The sequence below is a fragment of the Macaca nemestrina genome, chromosome 10 (genome assembly GCF_043159975.1).
Source record: "Macaca nemestrina isolate mMacNem1 chromosome 10, mMacNem.hap1, whole genome shotgun sequence".
Lineage (NCBI taxonomy): Eukaryota > Metazoa > Chordata > Mammalia > Primates > Cercopithecidae > Macaca > Macaca nemestrina.
The window spans coordinates 142,528,713-142,550,045 of record NC_092134.1 but is presented as its reverse complement, the minus strand read 5'-3'; the positions used below and the strand labels follow the sequence as shown (position 1 = coordinate 142,550,045).

The 21,333-nt window shown below is 37.2% G+C and overlaps 1 protein-coding gene across 22 annotated transcripts in view; it reads left to right on the top strand.

Annotated features, from left to right (window-relative positions):
- LOC105484099 (WNK lysine deficient protein kinase 1) overlaps positions 1-21,333 on the top strand; it is a 156,732-nt gene that overhangs the window by 56,222 nt on the left and 79,177 nt on the right. For all 22 annotated transcript variants that reach the window (XM_071070678.1, XM_071070670.1, XM_071070663.1 and 19 more), the window contains exons 2-4: positions 4,844-5,016; positions 17,483-17,703; positions 20,429-20,586. In XM_071070678.1, coding sequence (XP_070926779.1) covers positions 4,844-5,016; positions 17,483-17,703; positions 20,429-20,586 — 552 coding nt within the window. The remainder of the gene's footprint in view (positions 1-4,843; positions 5,017-17,482; positions 17,704-20,428; positions 20,587-21,333) is intronic.

Below are 21,333 nucleotides of genomic sequence, written 5' to 3'. Positions count from 1 at the left end.
TGCCCATGCTGGAGTGCAATGGTGAGATCTTGACTCACTGGATTCACTGCAATCGCTGCTTCTCAGGTTCAAGTGATTCTCTGGCCTCAGCCTCCCGAGTGTCTGGGATTACAGGCGCCTGCCACCATGCCCGGCTAATTTTTGTGGTTTTAACAGAGATGGGGTTTCACCATCTTGGCCAGTCTGGTCTTGAACTCCTGACTTCAGGTGATCTGCCCACCTCGGCCTCTCAAAGTGCTGGGATTACAGGCGTAAGCCACCACACCTCGTCTCCTATCTCTCTTATAAGTAGACTTTTCTCCTTGCTTCTTTGAAACAGAAACTTTTTGTAAATAAATAAAGTGTATAAAGGTGAGCCATATTGGGAAGAAGGGGCTAATAGAGGAGTTAGAACAACCAGGTAACCAGATTTTTTTTTCCTATTCTTTTGGGGGAAAAATAATTTTTTTTTTTTTGGTCTTTCTGAAACTGGTACTATTTCAGAATGATAGGTAAAAGTCTCCATGGAGAAGCAGGGGATGTGATGCCATGTTTACTTGCCCTCTACCCCCATAATTATCTTATGTTTTCACCTATTGAGGAAAGCTGGGCTCACATAGACTCTCTTCTTCATGGGATAGACCCTGAGTTTCATGTCTAAGAGTACCAAACTGGAAGTCATAAAGAAATCTGCAGTAGGAATTTAATCTGTAGATTTGGCCACATAAAGTGCAGGTGTACTTTTTATGTTATACTTCAAAACACCTTGAAAGCCATGTTAGTCTTTTTGCTGTCTTTAACAGTTAAGAAATTTTGCATGAGAATTACCTATTTTGTTTCTAGTAGTAGTTTTTCCAACCTTTCCCAGGCCTTCAATCTCTAATTCTGAAGTTTTTAAGAAGAGTTAGTTACCTACAGTTAATACTTCTGCCATCTTTGAATTGCTGTTATACCATATAGGCCTATGAGAGAGAGTTGCCAGACTTAAATAATTATTTATATGCTTAATTTCTTTCAACATACAGAATAATTGTTTAAAAATTTTTTTTCTCTGTAAACTGTAACTGAAACACATGCTGCACTGGAAAGCAGTGTTTCAAACTGCTGTACCCTCTGCCTGAAGACAAGTTTTTATTTCTTTATCCTAATACCCAACAACAATTAGTATCACTTTAAAAGATGAAATAGAGGCCGGGCACGGTGGCTCACGTTTGTAATCCCCGTACTTGGGGTGGCCGAGGCTGGCGGATCACAAGGTCAGGAGTCCGAGACCAGCCTGACCAACTTGGCGAAACCCCGTCTCTAAAAATACAAAAATTAGCCAGGTGTGGTAGCACACGCCTGTAATCCCAGCTACTCAGGAGGCTGAGGCAGAATTGCTTGAACCCGGGAGGGAGAGGTTGCAGTGAGCCGAGATTGCGTCACTGCACTCCAGCCTGTGCAACAGAGCAAGACTCTGTCTCAAAAAAAAAAAAAAAAAGATGAAATAGGTGCTCATGTCTTTGCTAAGTCAGTGTGGTGCAGAAAATGATAAGGAGGGAGTATTCCAATAGTGACCTAAAATATTTTAATCAAGAATTCCAGACACTTTTCTCCACCCATATTTTGATACGTGGATTTAACATATGCTGTCTTAATTTAGTAGTAAAATTTTGAGTATTGCACGTATATAATACTAGAGAAATGTAAATGTTAATAAGACTTGAGGACCAGATAATTTTGGGGATACAGTTGTTAGTTGTAAAGTAAAAATTTCAAGTTTAATGATTGAAAACCAGTCTCACTGCTTCATTAGCACAACTGGTTTGGAAGGTTTGCTTCTGGGCGAATAAAGTGAACAGTAGCAAAGGATGGGATTGCTACTTTAAAAATACTAAAATGTGAGGATAAAGAGAGATGTCTGTCAGAGGATGTTTAAAATGAAATAACTGCTTAAAAGCAAGGGACTGAAGATGTGCAAATGGTTATGAGGTCATTGTATTAAACAGTAGCATTGTGCTTCTCAAGAAGAAATTAGCAGATAATCTACTGAGCACTATAATTTGGGTAGTACTGAGATGAACAGTTGTTTTAGTTGTTGCCTGACCCACACCCCACCCCCAGTAGTCTGGAACTGTGCATGTTATGAAGAGGTCATGTGACGCTGATCCTTGGTTTTGCTCATTTATCCTGTCAAAACAACTTAATGTAGATGGAAAGAAATGAACAAAATGAATAGAATGGGTTAGCTGCATCAGCTTTAGTTTATATTGAAGGTAATGAATGCTGCAATTGGGATAGTATGTATATTAAGGCCCCAGGAATATCCAGCTCCATAATGATGAAGAGAAGTTTCTAAAAAGCAACAGTGGCTAATCCATTCTAAGTCTCACTTGACGTTTTAATGCTACTTTTTGATACAGTATTTTAAAATTTTATCATTGTATTCATGATAATTTGACAGTTGGTAATATTTAAACAATACATGGTTCCTCTTATTTTACCTTCAGCTGTAATTTAGTATAAAGTTCCTATTTCTTTTCAATAATTATTATATAATAACAAACATGAATCTTCTGAGAAGAAAATTATTTTAGAAGTTTTGCAAAATATTTAGGGTTTGTTGTCAGTGAAACATGAGCTTTGAAGCAAACCTTCATTTGTCTCTTAGTTCTGCTTTTCCTGTGAATTTGAGGGAGATAATAAAATTTTCTGAGTCAGTTCATCTCACAACATTTTTCTGAGAATTACATGAAGTAAAGCAGCCAGCCAGTAAATAGCAAATACTTGGCAAAAATTATTTTTAAAACCCCAGATGTTCCTTCTGATCTGTGTCTTATGTTAGTTTTGATCTACTTTATTATTGTCTTAAAGTCTTTTGGGTGCTAAAATAATGTACTTCTATAAGATATTTTATGAAATGTTCCTAGATTTAAAAAAAAAAACAAAATTTAGTTACAGAGGGAACACGTAGACGAATTATTGAAAGAAGCCCCAAATTGTGTGTTTAGGTCCCCCCATTTCCTGCTTTGCTGATGACAATCTGGTGTCCTGTCTTTCTAACTTCAAACAGTAAGCAGGGGTTCCCAGATCTCTTAACATAAATAATACTTTTCAGAAAGGATAGAAACACTTAGATCTAGAAAGTAGCCTGTATTTATAGTATAGATGTCTTCTGGGCAAATTAGAGATAGAATAATCTAAATATTTCTGTGGAATTTTTAGATTGCCATTCAGTGTATTCTCAAGGAAAATTAAATACAGATTTTTGATGGCAAAGAAGTCCCCCCTGTTTTTTTCCCTCTGTACCTTGCTATAAATAAGTAGTTGGTAGCTTTTTTACAATAAACTTTTACAAACCATTTTTAAAAATGAAAAGCTGTTTGCAAGTTGATCATTCTGCGTAGGTTGTATTGGACTTAACTGAGATTCAGAGGCCCAATTTCAATTATCATTTTTCTTTTAAGTCACAGGAATTTTTTATCCTTGGGGAAATGCTAATTGCTTATTAAGGACATACACACACACACACACACACACACAGACACACACACACACACACTTTTAAAGGGGTATCGCAGGGGAAAAGACATTTATGGAATTCATTCAACAAATGGCTGTTGAACAAGTCACTATGCTAGGTTGTCAGGTGCTAAAGATAGAACCCCAAAAAGGTATTTTGTCACTGCCTTTTCATGACAAAATAAAGCCTCTGAGGGCTTATTCTGTGGGGATAAGAGTCAATATAATGTTGCCTTAATTAAGTGTTTTGTAAGAGGCATGTATGTAGTATCCATTGGTTTTGATGCTATTGGGCAGAGTAGAAATAGGAGTAGTAACTTGGTTTCCTTTTATTACATTCTTCATTGGGTACTTTTGGTGACAGAGTGAGAACCTTAAAGTTCAATTAATAATTGATGTAATAACTGAAGAGAAAAATTAATGAACAAGAAGGTAGATCAGAAAACATTGCCCAGAAAGTAGCATAGAGAAGGAAATGGAAAATGAGAGAGAAATTAAAGGATAAAATAAGGTTATATACACACACACATTTAAAAATTGTTTAAAAAGAAGAGTTGGGAGGGGAAAAAAAGAGAATGAGAGGAGACAGTGTTTAGAGAGATAATAACTGAGAATTTTCCTGACTTAAAGACAAATACTTGAGTATTTAAGTTATTGCTTTTTTTAAAAAAAAAAAAAAAATAGGCTTCGTGCAGTGGCTCACACCTGTAATCCCAGGCTTTGGGATGCCAAAGTTGGAGGATCACCAGAAGTTCAAGACCAGCCAGTGCATCATAGCAAGACCTCATCTCTACAAAAAATTTAAAAATTAGCCAGGCAAGGTGGCACATGCCTGTAGTCCTAGCTACTTTGGAGGCTGAGGTGGGAGGATCCCTTGAGCCCAGGATCTGAGGCTACAGTGAGCTATGATAGCACCACTGCATTCCAGCCTTGGTCACAGAGTGAGCTCCTGTCTTTCAAACAAACAAAAATAAAAACAATGTTTTGGTTAAAGATAGATTGATTTTAACCAAGGCAAAGATAGAACTGGAATTTATGTTTAGGTCTTTCTGCTTCTAAAGCCTATGTTCATTTCCTGACATTAAATTGCATGTCTAGCAATTGATGACTTATTTTGGATGTGGAAAGTTAACTGCACCTTACAAAAGTGAGACTGTATCTGAGTTATACATTAACAGTAAAGATACTGAAATGATCTCAAGCATGAATTTATATAATCCAAATCTATCATTTATAACTTCAGCATTTGCATGTTTTAAACACCATCGATCATGATTTAGTAATGTTTAGTATCTAAGATTAACTGTCTTGATTTGGTGTTTTATCATTTTAAACCACATTCTGTTTTGGTTTTTCATTTTAGGATCGAAAATTAACAAAGTCTGAGAGGCAGAGATTTAAAGAAGAAGCTGAAATGTTAAAGGGTCTTCAGCATCCCAATATTGTTAGATTTTATGATTCCTGGGAATCCACAGTAAAAGGAAAGAAGTGCATTGTTTTGGTGACTGAACTTATGACGTCTGGAACACTTAAAACGTAAGTTCATCAATATTACAAAAGCTGACCAAGAAGTGTGAGAGAGTTTGATTTCTTAAATTTCAGGTCTCCCAGTTTTACTTTTGTTGTCCAGCCTACTAAGAAGGGAACAATCCTTCCAACTGTTGCTGTATTAGCGCATATTTCCTTGCCCACAAAGTCCTCTGGTATATAAAGTGATTTGATAATTATTTCTTGGTAAGTATTGAAATGAGAAGTTATGGCCGAGTGTGGTGGCTCACGCCTGTAATCCCAGCACTTTGGGAGGCCAAGGCAGGCAGATCACCTGAGGTCAGGAGTTCGAGACCAGCCTGGCAAACATGGTGAAACCCCATCTCTACTAAAAATGCAAATAGCTGGGCATGGTGGCGTGCACCTGTAATCCCAGCTACTCAGGAGACTGAGGCAGGAGAATCGCTTGAACCCAGGAGGCAGAGGTTGCAGTGAACCGAGATCACCCCACTGCATTCCAGCCTAGGTGACAGAGTGAGACTCCATCTCAAAAAAAAAATAAATAAATAAATAAAATTGAGTGGCTAAGGGATCAGAAATCAAATGTCAAGGTAGCCCTCTAGTGGTTAAAATGAGATTAAGGTTTATTGAGAAGCTACCTGTTTATTTTTATCGTTTGTATTGTGCTTTGCTATATCCCTGCAACTTTTATATCAGATGCAGATTATATTGTGACAGTTATCACTTAAAAAATACTTTTAGTTCCATTTCCCATAGCATCAGAAATTAATCCCCAGATAGCTAGTTCTGTCATTCCTTTCACGGAAAAAGGTTTAATGCAGAAATTTCTCATTACTTACTGTAAAGAGCTTTTGGTAAAAGTTGGAGTATGCCTTTGTAATCCCAGGTTTCTTAGAGCAGCAGTCCCCAACCTTTCTGGCACCAGGGATTGGTTTCGTGGAAGACAGTTTTTCCATGAATTGGTGTGGGGGGTGGGGGTTGGGAGAGTTTGGAATGATTCAAGCACATTACATTTATTGTACACTTTATTTCTATTATTATCACATTAAAATATATAATGAAGTAGTTATAGAACTCACCATAATGTAGAATCAGTGGGAGCCCTGAGCTTGTTTTCCTGCAAGTAAACTGTCCCATCTGGGGGTGATGGGAGACAGGACAGATCATCAGGCATTAGATTCTCATAAAGAACGCTTAACCTAGATCCCTTGCATCCACAGTTTACAGTAGTGTTCATGGTCCTATGAGAAATCTAATGCTGCTGACAGGAGGCAGAGCTCAGGTGGTAATGCGAGCAATGAGGGAGCAGCTGTAAATACAGATGAAGCTTTGCTTCCTTGCCTGCCACCCACCTCCTGCTATGTGGCCAAGTTCCTAAAAGGCCATGGACTGGTATCAACCTGTGGTCTAGTGGTTGGGGACCCCTGGTGTCTTAGAGGATCTATTTTTACCCAGAGAAGAACCTGTTTTAAGTTATCTTGTATAAATTTTTTATTTGGTGAAATTCGATATTTTAAAATTGTCACTGTGGCGATATATTCTTTATTAATTGTTAAAGTTAATACTGCTGAGCTGATTAATTCCAGATCATTGGAATACAGTGTTATAGCACCTGGATATAGTCACTTGCATGTATTCTGAAATGCTTACAGTTAACATGTTGAAACATCAACAGATCATTTCTGTCCTGCAAATTCTAATTTCTTTATCCAACTTCCACACTTGTTTATGGCAATACCTTTATCCTTGTTAGATAGGCTTCTTGATATTCTCTTTTCTTCCACTAGAATGTGCTAACTAGCACTATATACCTAGCACTATGAACAAGTGCTATATATCACATTCTAGTGGAAGTACCTAATACTGAATGATAAGCATTTGAATGAATTAAGGAGAATTATGTGGTAGTAATTATGTGTACATCTTGAGATTCTTTCCATTGGTTTGGATGCTTATTTGGTTGTCAACTGTTTGTCTGGCATGCCTAAGATTACTCTAAAATACAATGGTTTACTTGTTTAAAAAACTATACTGAGGGGCTTTGGGTAACATAGTGGGGTAAGCCCCCGTGGAATGGCTGTCCCCCAGCAACAAACTGAAATGTGGAATATAATAAAAGTTTTTTCCAATACATATCTAAGCTTTAAGGAAAGAGAGGTTAACCTCCAGATAATAAGCAGAGATAACTCGAAGCCAAAACAGGAACTTATACTCTGGGATTTTAGACCACATATTGGTTGAGAAGTTGATGCTAATTTTAATGTCCATGCAAGGACAGAAAGCCTTAGAACTAGGTAGAGAGGGGAGCTAGAACGTAGCCTGTGTCAAAAAACTGAATTATCCATGAAAAGAGAGACCTTAATGCCCTAGCCAGTGAAAGCTGCAAGGAATTTTACCTGTGTGCAGAAGACTGTGGATAAGAGGGGAGACCTATGAAAAATAGAAATTCCCATCAAATGCTACCAGTGTTCTTAATTATTCTGTAATCTTCTTTTTTTTTTTTTTTGGAGACAGGGTCTCACTCTGTTGCCCAGGACAGAGTGCAGCAGCACAATCATAGCTCACTGCAGCCTCAAACTCCTGGGCTCAGGGAATCCTTCCACCTCAGCCTCCCGAGTACCTGGGACTATAGTTGCTCACCACCATACCTGGCTAATTAAAAAAAGTTATTTTTTTTTTTGGTAGAGACAGTGTATATTTTGCTGCCCAGGCTGCTCTCAAACTCCTGAGCTCATCGCGATTTGGCCTTATCCCGATTTGACCTCCCAAACTGCTGGGATTACAAGCATGAGCCACGGTGCCCAGCCTGTTTGGTATTCTTCCATCTCATATGTAGATGGCGCTGTAACATAAATTTATACCATCTACTTGGTACAGGAGTCCCAAACCAAAGAACGTACATCATAATTGATCAGGAACTGAAAGAAAACTCCCAGGGACATTTTCACAGTTCCTTGGTCACTGTCCAGAGGCAAAACAGTTTCCAGAGAAGATGACCTCACAATTAAATTACAGATCATACCAATGAAGGTGAATAGACACAACCAGAAAATAGCACTTCAACAATTAAAGATATTATGGACAAGTCTGAAAGTGATTACAATTATTTACATAATGATGTCAGTAAAGATATATGTAAGTGTATATGAAGTGTATAAAAGAAAAGAAGGAATTGAAGGAATAAGACACCATCAAAGAAAAAAAAGACAGGCATAATTTAAAAGCTTCTGAAGAACTTCTAGAAATGTGAACATTAAAATTCAAACTTAAATGGTTTAATGGTTAAACAACAGACTAAATTGACAGGAATAATAACTATAAAGAAATGAGCAACAGAAGGCACAAAAAAGACAGAAAATATTAAAAGAGGATGACACAGTAGTGAGAATACCCAGTTAGATTTAATTATCTAAAAGGGGTTTGTCTGTAATCCCAGCTACTCTGTAGGCTGAGGCAGAGAATCACTTGAGCCCAGGAGGTGGAGGTTGCAGTGAGCCGAGATCGTGCCTCTGCACTCCAGCCTGGGTGACACAGCGAGACTCCATCTCAAAAATAAAAATGAAAAAGTAGAGAGAATGAGAAAAGAAAAATTTCAGAATTTAAGAATTCTGATTGAGAATGTATACAGATTCCTAAGCAAGTAGGTTGAAAACATTCATATTCATTTCTGGAAGAATGAGTAGGACCATTGGCAGCATTTGGAGAGCCAAATTGGGAAGGAATGGGAATTAACTCCAAAATACATGCTTTTTGGACCTTTTGAGTTTCTACCTTTGTTCTGTATGTGTATTTACATTGAAGCAGATAAAACACCCATAGCTGAAAAATAAGATGGGAATATATGAGTTAGAAAATTTGGATTAAGGCCGGGTGTGGTAGTTCACACCTGTAATCCCAGCACTTTGAGAGGCCGAGGTGGGTGGATCATCTGAGGTCAGGATCACCTGAGGTCAGCTCGAAACCAGCCTGTCCAACATGGTAAAACCCTGTCTCTACTAAAAATACAAAAATTAGCTGGGTGTGATGATGGGCACCTGTAATCTCAGCTACTCAGGAGGCTGAGGCAAGAGAATCGCTTCACCCTGCAGGTGGAGGTTGCAGTGAGCCAACTGCACTCTAGCCTGGGTGACAGAGTGAGACTCCATCTCAAAAAAAGAAAAAAGAAAATTTGGATTAAAAATTGAAATAAATTTAGACTTATTTTTTTTAAATAGACATGAAATTTGAATATCATACAATTAACCGTTTTAGAATGTACAATTCAGTGGCACTTAGTACATTCACAATGTTTTGTAAGTACCACATCTATCAAGTTACTAAACATTTTCATCATCTCAAAAGAACACTCTGTGCCCATTAAGCAGTTACTCCGCATTTCCCTTCTTCCAGCCAGGCAGCGTATTTTTTCTTTAATTGCATATTATCTAAGTTCTTTTTCTTTTTACATTTAAAAAGAAATTTTCAGTTTCTGAGCTTCAGAGGCTTATGCCAACAGGAGGGTTTATTTAGTAGAAAGAGTGCTAGACTTGGAGTAGAAGTTGTGACTACTCCCAGTGCTGCCTCTGACCAACTGTGATTTTGGGCAAATAGCTAACCTTTTTTGGGTCTCAGTTCCCCATGTACATGTAAAACAAGGGGTTGGACTACCTGATCTCTGGGACCATCCATTCGTGGATGGGATTGATTTTTTTATTGTAAAAAACATAACAAAATTTACCATCTTAATCATTTTTAAGTGTACAGTTCAGTAGTGTTAATACATACACATTTCTGTGCAATTTCTAGAATGCTTTTCATCTCACAAAACTAAAACTCTATGCCCATGGAACAATTTCCCATTTCTTGCAACCCTCAGCTCCTGACAGCTATCACTTTTTACCATCTGTATGGATTTGTCTAATCAGGATATGTCCTATAAGTAGACTCAAAGTATGTTACGGATCCTTGTGTTTGGTGTTTGGCATCTTTGACTTAGCACAGTGTTTTCGAGGATCATCGTGATTGCACACATCAGTACTTCATTCCCTTTTATGACTAAATAACATTCCATTCCATGGAAATATCACAATTTGTTTATTCATCCATTGATGAACATTTGGGCTATATCCACCTTTTGGCTATTATGAGTACTGCTGCTATAAATATTTGTGCACAAGTATTTTTTTGAGTACCTGTTTTCATTTCTTTTGGCTGTACACTAGGAATGGAATTGCTGAGTCATGTGGAAATCTTTGTTTAACTTTTTGAGGAGCCATCTTACTGGGAGTGACATGATACCTCATTATGGGTTAGATTTGCATTTCCCTAATGATTAATGATGTGGAACATCTTTTCATATGCTTATTGGCTATTTGTGTATCTTTGGAGAAATGTTTATTCAAGTTCTTTGCTGATTTTTTATTGGATTGCTTGTCTTTTTGTTGATTTATAAGAGTTCTTTATATATTTTAGAAACTAGACCCTTGTCCAGATCCATGATTTACAGGTATTTTCTCCTGTAGGTTGCCTTTTTTGCTCCTTGATAATGTGCTGTGACATACAGATTGAGTGTAGTATATCTTATCCAAAATGCTTGGGACCAGAAGTGTTTTGGGCTTTGAATTTTTTCAGATATTGGAACTTTGAATTATACTTACCAGTTGAGCCTCCTAAATCTGAACCAAAATGTTCAAATGAGCATTTTTGTTGTGTGTCATGTTGGTGCTCAAAAAGTTTCAGATTTTGGATTGGAGCATTTTGGATGTTGGATTTTCTGATTGGGATGCTCAAGCCTGTGCCAAGTTTTAAATTTTGATAAAGTCCAGTGTACGTGTTTTGTCTTTTGATGGTTGGGCTTTTGGTGTCATGTAAGACTCCATTGTCATAAATAACCAAGGTCATACAGATTTATACCTAAGTTTTCTTCTAAGAGTTCTATCAATTTAACTCTTCTATTTAGGCTATTGTTCCATTTTTAAGTTAACTTTTGTATATGCCGTGAGGTAGGGTCTGATTTCATTCTTTTGCATGTTGATACCCAGTTATCCCAGCATCATTTGTTGAAGAGACTTTTTACCCCATTGAATGGTCTTGGTACCCTTCTCAAAAATTATTTGATGATATGTATAGGTTTATTTCTGGACTCTCAATTCTGTTTCACTGATTTACATGTCTGTTCTTAGGCCAGTACCACACTGCTCTGATTACTGTAGTTCTGTGGTAAATTTTGAAAACTAGAAGTGATTTCCTCTAATTTTGTTCTTTTTCACTGTTGGTTTTGACAGTTGGGGTCTTCTTGAAGTTTCATGTGAATTTGAGGATTCGATTTCCATTTCTAGAAGAAAAGGATGGTGGGATTTTGACAGAGGTTGTGTTGAATCTGTAGATCACTTTGTGTAGTATCACCATCTTTAACTATATTGTCTTCTAATCCATGAACACAGGGTGTCTGTCCATTTATTTATGTCTTTTTAAATTTCTTTCAGCAATGTTTTGTAGTTTCATTATTCAAGTCTTTCACATCCTTGGTTAAATTTATTCCTGGATCCTTTATATGCTATTGCAAATGAAATTGTTTTCTTAATTTCCTTTTCAGATTGTTGATTGCTGGTATATATAAATACAACTAATTTTTATGTGTCAGTCTTGTACTTTTGCAAATTTGCTGAATTCTTGTATTAGCTCGTCTGTGTGTGTGTGAATGTTCATTCTTTGGGTTTTTTTTTTTTTTTTTTTTTTTTTAAAACAAATGGGGTTTCACTCTGTGACCCAGGCTGGGGTGCAGTGGTGCAGTCATAGTTCACTACAGACTTGAACTCCTAGGCTTAAAGGATCCTCCCACTTCAGTCTCCTGAGTAGCTGGGACTCCAGGTGTGTACCACCATGCCTGGCTAATTTTCAAATTTTTTGTAAAGATAGGGACTCAATATATTGCTTATGCTGGTCACAAATTCCTGGCCTCAAGTGGTCTCCCTTGCCTCTGACTCCCAAAGTGCTGAGATTCAGGTGTGTGCCACCACGCTTGACCATTCTTTGGGATTTTTATATATTGGATCAAGTCATATGTGAATAGATAGTTCTTTCTGGTTTGAATGCCTTTATTTTTCTTGTCTAACTGTTTTGGCTAGAACTTGAATTATGATTAGCACTGATTATCCTTGTCATATTCTTGATTTTAAGGAGAAAGCTTTTGGTCTTTCACCATTGAGTATATGTTAGCTGTGAGTTTTTCATAAATGTTCTTTATCATGTTGAGGAAGTTCTCTGCTAGTCCTATCCTAGTTTGTTGGGTTTTTTTTTTTTTTAATGGAAAGGTATTAGATTTTGTCAAATGCTATTCTGCATCAAGTTAGATAATCATGAGACTGCTTCGTTCTATTAGTGTGATATATTTTACTGATTAATTTTCTTACGTTGAATCATCCTTGCATTTCATAGATAAATGGCATATAATCCTTTTACTATGCGATTGGGTTTGGCTTGCCAATATTTTGTTGAGAGTTTTTACATCTACATTAATGACAGTGTTGGTCTATAGTTTTCTTGTGGTATCTTCAGTGTCAGGGCAATACTGGCCTCATAGAATGATTTAGAAAGTGTTTCCTCCACTTCTACTTTTTGGAAGAGTAGGATTTGTGTTAATTCTCCTTTAAATGTTTGGTAGAACTCATCAGTGAAGCCATCCAGTCCTAGACTTTTCTTTGGAGATTAAATAATTTAAATGTATTTATTTTTCTTTTGTAGTATACTGTTTTGATTCCTTTATCATTTCCTTTTGTGTATATATTTAGATATTTTTTCAATGGTTACCTTGAGGATCACAACTAACATCATAAACCTCCAACAGCTTACCCTGAATTGATACCAACTTAGCTTTAATATTATAGCATACAAATCTCTGATCCTATACAGCGTCACTCTTCCTTCCCATTTTATGTTTTCGTTGTCTCAGATTTTATCTTTATACATTGTGTACCCATTAACATAGTTTTATAATCATTATTTTACATGCATTTGTCTTTTAAATCATGTAGGAAATAAAAGGAGTTATAAACCAAAAATACATTAATATTGGTTTTAATATTTAGATGTGTGATGGACTTTACCAGAGATTTGATTTGGTTTTATGGCTTCAAGTTATTGTCTAGTGTTCTTTTATTTCCTCTAAGGATTCTCTTTAGCATTTCTTATAGGGAAGGTGTACTACTATCAAACTCCTCCAGCTTTTATTTACCTGGCAGTGTCTTAATTTCTTTTTCATTTCTGTAGTATAATTTTGCTGGATATATAATTCTTGGTTGGCAGTCTTAAGTTTTTTGGGGGGTTTTGCTTTTGTTTCTTTTAGCACTTTAAACGTGTCATTCCACTGCTTTCTGCCCTCCATGGTTTTTGCTGAAAAATCAGCTCATAATCTTATTGAGGATCCCATGGTCATAAGTCACTCTCCCTTGCTACTTTCAAGATTCTCTCTTTGTCTTTGCCTTTTAGCAGTTTGAATATAATGTTTCTCATTGTGGATCTATTTGCATTTATCCTTAGAGTTGAACTTTTTGGATGTGTAAATTCATGTCTTTTACTAAGTTTGGGAAACTTGTGGCCATTATTTTCTTAAATATTCTTTTTGCTCTTTTCTCTCTTCTTTATCTGGGACTCCCATTGTGTATATTTCGGTCAACTTGATGGTGTCCCATGGGTCTCGTAGACTCTGCCCATTTCTGCTCCTCAGACTGTATAGTTTCACTTCCTATTTTCAAGTTGATTGCCTTTTTCTTCCTTGTGTTCACATATGCTGTTGAAATCCGTTAGTGAATCTTCACTGTGTTTTTCAGCACCTGAATTTCTACTTGGTTCCTTTTTAAAGTTTGTCTCTCTTGATATTCTCTACTTGAATGGAATATTCTCTGTACTCTACCATTTGGCGACCATTGTTCTCAGCATTTCGTCTACCAGTTTTTGGCATAGGTACTGTAGTTATCCCCATTGAACCATGAGTTGATTGTTTCTAGTGAATGTCTTAGTACTGAAGAACTGATTAAGAGCTCTGCTTGTGGCAGTGGAGCTTTTCAGCAGCTGGGTTTTTTCTTCAGTGTGATCGGGCGAACATCAGCCATGATGGAAGACCCGGAAGTGCTTGGTATATCAGAGACATCTTTTTTATTTTGGAGGTGAGTCTGTCGCCCAGGGTGGGGTGCAGCGGCGCGATCTCGGCTCACTGCAACCTCCGCCTCCCGGGTGGAAGCGATTCTCTGACCTCAGCCTCCCGAGTAGCTGGGATTACAGGTGCATGCCACCACGCCCAGCTAGTTTTTATATTTTTAGTAGACACCGTGTTTCACCATATTGGTCAGGCTGGTCTTGAACTCCTGACCTCAGGTGATCCACCCACCTCAGCCTCCCACCGTGCTGGGAGTGAGCCAGCGTGAGCATTGCACCCGGCGGAGACATCTTTTTTTTTGTCCGGTCTGCACTGATGGTGCCTGATTGTCACTTTTCTTTCTCAAGATGTGGTTGGTTATGGTGATTTTAATTAATATTCACATTTCTAGAACCACTTTTCATTCTCACCAAACTTAGCTTCTCTGAGTTTAGAAATGTTCCATTTGTAATATGGAGCAGATTGGATCCTTTCTTGTCCTTATACTTTCCTTATGAACGTTGCTATAATAATCATGTTTGTACACAATTCCTGTAGAATAGGTTCCTAAAATGAAATGTGAATCATAATGTATGTGTAATTTTCATGTGAATAGCGTTTGAGACAAAGATATGATTTCCTGCTGGCTGGGATAATCTTGAAGGTCTTTACTAAAATGACAGATACAATTTAAGTAGATCTTAAAGGATAGAGAGGCTTTCTGTAATTAGGGAGGTGCTACGGGAATAGTTAAAAGAGAGAGAGAGAAGTAGTATAAAGTTCATGGTAGGATACCCTTTTGTTTAAAAATAGGATGTTTATAAGAAGGACTAATGACAAAGTTTCCAGTATTTTAATATAAAATTCTAAAAATTACGTAGAAAAGGCAAAAGCACCATACAGTGAGCACACACTCAGCACCAAGATTCTATTGTTACTTTTTGCATCACTTGCATTACCATATTATTAATACGTCCATTTATTCATCATCCTTCTATCTTATTCATTCCATAGTAAAATAAATAGTAGATATCATTACGCTTCACCTATAAACCCTTCAGTATGCATTTCATTAGAGTTCTAATATTTGTGTACTTTTTCTTTTTGTTGTTGTTGTTGTTTTTTTTTTTTTTTGGAGACGGAGTCTCTCTCTGTCACCCAGGCTGGAGTGCGGTGGCGCGATCTCAGCTCACTGCAAGCTCCGCCGCCTCCTGGGTTAATGCCATTCTCCTGCCTCAGCCTCCCTAGAAGCTGGGACTACAGGCACCTGCCATCACGCCCGGCTAATTTTTTTGTATTTTCAGTAGAGACGGGGTTTCACTGTGTTCGCCAGGATGGTCTCGATCTCCTGACCTCGTGATCCGCCCGCCTCAGCCTCCCAAAGTGCTGGGATTACAGGCGTGAGACACCGGGCCTGGCCTGTGTACTTTTTCTTTTACCTCCAAGCAGCATCAGGATATAATAAATTATTATCGTATGATTGAATGAGTTTTGACAAGGCATTCATTTGTGTAACCAAAACTCTTAAGATAGAGAACATTTCCATCATATCAGAAAATGCCCTTATGCCACTTTCCAGGCAGCCTTTTCCTTACCCTCCATCCAGCATTACTGTTTTGATATATTTTTTAAACCACAAAACCCACTTTTGCTATTAGTTTTCTTCAATTAACCCACCCAAATGAAGTACAATTTTTAGTTCTACTATTTGATTTTTAGTTAGATCTGGATCTCTTTATGTTTTTCATTTTAAGTAGTTGCCCTGAAGATTACATTTACGTTGTTACTTTTCACTATTTAGGACTAATACTGTACAATTTCATGTAAAATATAAGACCTTTGCACAAATGAAGTTTTCATTTAACCCCTCTACCACTTGTTTTGTATGTTGTAATTTTCATATCTTACATAAGTACATAGAAAATGGTAAGTCATTATTAAATGGGAGTAATTATAGTACCTATTCAACAAAATTGGAATACTAAATGCAGGAAACAGTGACAGCCAAATGTTAAGAGTATAGAAAATTTTAGCTCAACAAATAGAGAATATCAGTAAAGACATAGAAATTATAAAAATGAAACATTCAGGAACTGAAAAACAATAGCTATCTAATATATGTAAGCATATCATATATATCACAGTATTATAGATTTCCCTTTAATCGTGTGTGTATTTTAAAGATACTGAAAGGAAAATGTAGTCTTTTATATTTAACATTTTTAGTGCTCTTTTTTTCCCCTGAATATTGCCAGATAAAGTAGGCATTAGCACTCAATCCTCAGATGTATCTTTTCTGCAGTGGGTAGCATCAGAGGTCTCTGTTCAGTTCTTTTAGCATACTTGGGCTGCTTGGAATCTTTCCTACATATACGTATTTCAGAGGTCAACTAGAGATTTGGGCAGAGTGAATACACAGAATTTAGGACTCTCCTTTGGTGCCTGCTTTCTGAGATTTCCTCCTTTCCTTTCTAGATCTGTGCTGTCCAATAGAACTTTCTGCCATTATGGAAATGTTGTGTAGTGTATACCATCCAGAATGGTAGCTATTTGCTTCATGTGGCTGTTGAGCACATGAAATGTGGCTAGTGCAGTTGAGAAATGGAATTTTTTATTTTAATCTACATTTGAGTAGTCACATTTGGCTAGTGGCAACTTTATTGAACAGACCATCCTTGCAGAAAGGTCTGTTAGCACTGTTCTTGATGCTGTGGTCATTGCAAACTCAGTCCCCATTTCTGTCTGGGGTTTAGCAGACCTGCAGAATCAGAACAGGGCCTTTTCTTAGGTACAAATGTATTATGAAGAAGGAAACTCAAGCAGTACTTTCCCTTTGTCCCTGCCAACTATGACTGATTTTGATTGCTCTCCAGAGCCTTCAAGTAATAGTTGTTTTGTGTATTTTTGACTAGAGTTTATAAATACATCTGTGTCTGATAGAACTACTGCACTATTTAAGAGAAGCAGAACTCCACCTGTTAATCATTTAAATGGTGACCTAATTTTAAGGAATTCATATTTGGTGCTTTGTTATAATTCTCTTACCAATCACTAATTAAATATTTTTGGTTCTGAAATATTTAGCTGATATAGCCAGCTTCATCTCCCATTTCTTTAAGAAAAAACTAGTTACTTAATACTATCATTGTTTAGATGAAAAAGTATTTGGAAGACTTATTTTTCTGTGTCTCTTAATAGAATTTTTATTTTAAACTATCGTAGCCCCGCTTACTAAAAGTATTACTAACCTTTAATGTTACTGAATCTTAGTATTCTAAATTTGATATTCCCATCTCCAGTCATGTTAGAATTTAATGGAATTCTTCAAAGCAACAAACTCATATCGTTGATAACTTGTTTGGTATACTTTGCTTTTTCTAGGTATCTGAAAAGGTTTAAAGTGATGAAGATCAAAGTTCTAAGAAGCTGGTGCCGTCAGATCCTTAAAGGACTTCAGTTTCTTCATACTCGAACTCCACCTATTATTCACCGCGATCTTAAATGTGACAACATCTTTATCACGGGCCCTACTGGCTCCGTCAAGATTGGAGACCTTGGTCTGGCAACCCTGAAGCGGGCTTCCTTTGCCAAGAGTGTGATAGGTATGTTTCAGGTGTACCTTGGAGCCTGACTGGCTTTCTGACATTCCTTTTATTTAGAATCCTGGCCCTGTCAGAGTTTTAAGTGATATAAACCTTAAGAAATTCATAGCTTGAACTCAGGAGGTGATCGGTTCTACTTATGAGATGTAGGATTCTCTACATTTGTGCTTCTTGGAATTATCTTAGAGGCTGTTGATAACATTACATTACAAGGAATATAGTGAACTTTGTTGATAAAACCTAATGTAACAGTCTTTTTTTTGTTGTTGTTGTTGAGATGGAGTCTCTCTGTGTCACCCAGGCTGGAGTGCAGTGGTGCGATCTCAGTTCATTGCAACCTCCACCCACCGGGTTCAAGCGATTCTTGTGCCTCAGCCTCCCGAGTAGCTGGGATTACAGGCATGCATCACCACGCCTGGCTAATTTTTGTATTTTTAGTAGAAATGGGGTTTCACCATGTTGGCCAGGCTGGTCTTGAACTCCTGGCCTCAAGTGATCCACCTGCCTCAGCCTCAAGTGCTGGGATTACAGGCGTGAGCCACCTTGCCCAGCCAGCCATCTTTTCGTTACACACTGTTGATACTTAATATTATGCACTATTTATGTAATACATACAGTATGTCACTTAATGAAAGAAATGGAATTTATATTTAGTTTTACTTCCTAAAATTAAAAGATAAAAATTAAATTTTTAGACATATAAAATGTCTGTTGGGTATATATGTATATTCAAGAATATTGGCCAAGCACAGTGGCTCATACCTGTAATCCCAGCACTTTAGGAGGCTGAGGTGGGAGGATCACTTGAGGTCAGGAGTTTGAGACCAGTCTGGCCAACATGGAAAAACTCTATCTCTATTAAAAATACAAAAAAAAAAAAAAAAAAAAAATAGCCGGGCGTAGTGGCAGGTGCCTGTAGTCCCAGCTACTTGGGAGGCTGAGGCAGGAGAATCGCTTGAATCCGGGAAGTGGAGGTTGCACTGAGCTGAGATTGCACCACTACACTCCAGCCTGGGCAACAGAGCAAGACTCCGTCTCCAAAAAAAAAAAAAAAAAGGAATATCTAGCCTCCTAACATTTTGTGAAAATAAATATGACAATTCATTCTGAAAAGTTGGTTTTATCAACTTTTTTCTTAGTCTGACTCTTCAGAAGTTATGATCTATCTAAAAGAGTATTTCTCAACCTCAGTACTACTGAGATTTGGGGTTGGACAATTCTTTCTTATAAGGGGCTGTCTTGTACATTGTAAGACTCGAGCAGCATTCCCAGCCTCTACCCACTAGATACCAGTAGCACGCTCCCTGCCTGTCTTCTAGTTGTTATGACCAAAAGTGTGTCCCGACATTACTATATATGGCTCCTAGAAGACAAAATCGCCCCCTGTTGAGAATCACTTATCTAAAGAACAAGGCTGTCCCTTTCAGACTTTATATGTTAGAAACTCAAAGCTGGAAAAATAATTTAATGCCTATTTTGATAAACTTTCACTCTATGAAGAGGGTATCACAATTTAAAAACTTGAAGTCTTCATAAACACTCTATTTACTTCCTCCAAAAGGTGACAATAACAAAAGAAACCCATTAATTTTTAAGTGAACTTGGATCCTAAGTATTATTAGGAAAAGCATAGAACACCAGTTATTTGTACATCTTTCAAAAGCAGTGTTCTCCTTGGAATATTATGTAACTTCGGTTAGGAACACTTTCACCTTTTCTTATAATACATTCACAAGACGAATGGGAACAGTGTCATTTAAAGCTGAATTTCTTTTTTTGCCTTCTTCACAGGAAACATTTCTTTGATTGTCTTTGGCATCCTGAAATCCCTGACCCAATAGAGTTTTTATTTTCTTTGTTCATTAAATCGTAGTGTGCATGTCTGTTTCTTGGAATGCCTTATAATTTGAGGTATGCAGACCTAATTTTCTGGAAGCATTATAAAACCTAGTCTTGTGAGATCACACACTGCTCATAAATCAGTCTGTATTTGGGTTCTATATTTGTGTGTGTATTTGTCTTTTTGCCTGTAGGATGTCCCTCACTGTATTTCTTGTGTCTGTAGTAGGCTTATTTGTGCACTACAGGTGCGATGGTAAGTATGTGAAGAAAAGGGCTCTGGTGAGTGGCCTTTGGAGACAATTACGCTTTATTTCATTTTTTAAAAAATGTATTGAATATCGGATTTTTCACTGCAAGGCCTTCTTAAAAAGTGAAACTAATCAGATTGAGTGTTAATGCCAAGAATGTAGCTGTAAATATTAACCTACAACTACCATACATTAGTGGACACACAAGTATTTTGATCTTTTTAAACCCATCATCTTATCTTACAGATGTGCCATTATATCTGTTTTGTTCCTTGCATAGTGTCTTTCCTTTTCCTTTTATTTGTTTTCAATATGAATTATATTAGTTTATCTCTTAGCCAAGGCTTTATTTTGACATATTGTTTAGAGAAATTCATTTTACACAGTAAATCAATAAATAGATCCTTGACCTTATTCCAGTTTCATATAAAGGCCTTGCAGTGGAAGATCTTTTACGAGATATTTGGTGGAACAGACTGACTGAGAAGATTTCCTTCCTCTTTTTCCCCCCTTTCCTTTTTTCTCCCCATTCCAATTTCTTCTCTCTCACAGGTCAACCCCTCTGCTTCTCTCCCCGGTGAGTAACGTCTGAAGCTTCTGCTCGCATTGAGTCTGAATCGTTCTTTTAATTTAAGGTACCCCAGAGTTCATGGCCCCTGAGATGTATGAGGAGAAATATGATGAATCCGTTGACGTTTATGCTTTTGGGATGTGCATGCTTGAGATGGCTACATCTGAATATCCTTACTCGGAGTGCCAGAATGCTGCGCAGATCTACCGTCGCGTGACCAGTGTAAGTCTTCCCCTAACTGATTGTTGAACTTGGGTTATATCTAACAAAGAATCCCAAGGTGGATGACATCAAACCATGTAAAAGAGGACAATAGTGGAAGGCATACTGAGTGAGCTGTTGGAGTGGGAGTGGTGGTGTTGAGGTATGTGTAAGGCTATTGCTCATGATACAGTGAAAGATAAAGATCAAAGAACCACTAGTTTATCCTGTACCCACCTTGCATTCATTTAAATCTTTATGATGTTTAGAAACACACCCTCATTGCCTACTTTTTAACCCCCTATTAATTCAGCTAACCTCCCATTTTCTCCTACCACATAGGTCAGAGTTAAAAGTAATGTTTTTAATTCAAGATGCTTTGTCAAATTAATTTGTTCACTGACTTTTCTCTGAATGACTTGATATGATTTATTAAATCTTACATATTAGTACCTACAATATTTAAGGCATAAATAAATACCTTTTTGTAGTTTAAATTACCCATGGTAGTTCATGTCTGCTGACAGATATTTTCTACAGCTGTCTAATTGAAACCTGAAAGGTAGTTGTTATGATTCACTTCACTTTATCACTACATACTTCATTATGCTACTCTAAAATACATTTTCTTACATAACCATATTATGCCTGAAAAAATTAACAATCATTTCTGGATCATCCAACACCCTGAACCTGTTCAGATATTCTCTCCATTGTTTCAAAAATGTCCGTTGACAGTGTTCAAAATAGGCTCCATCAAGGTCTACA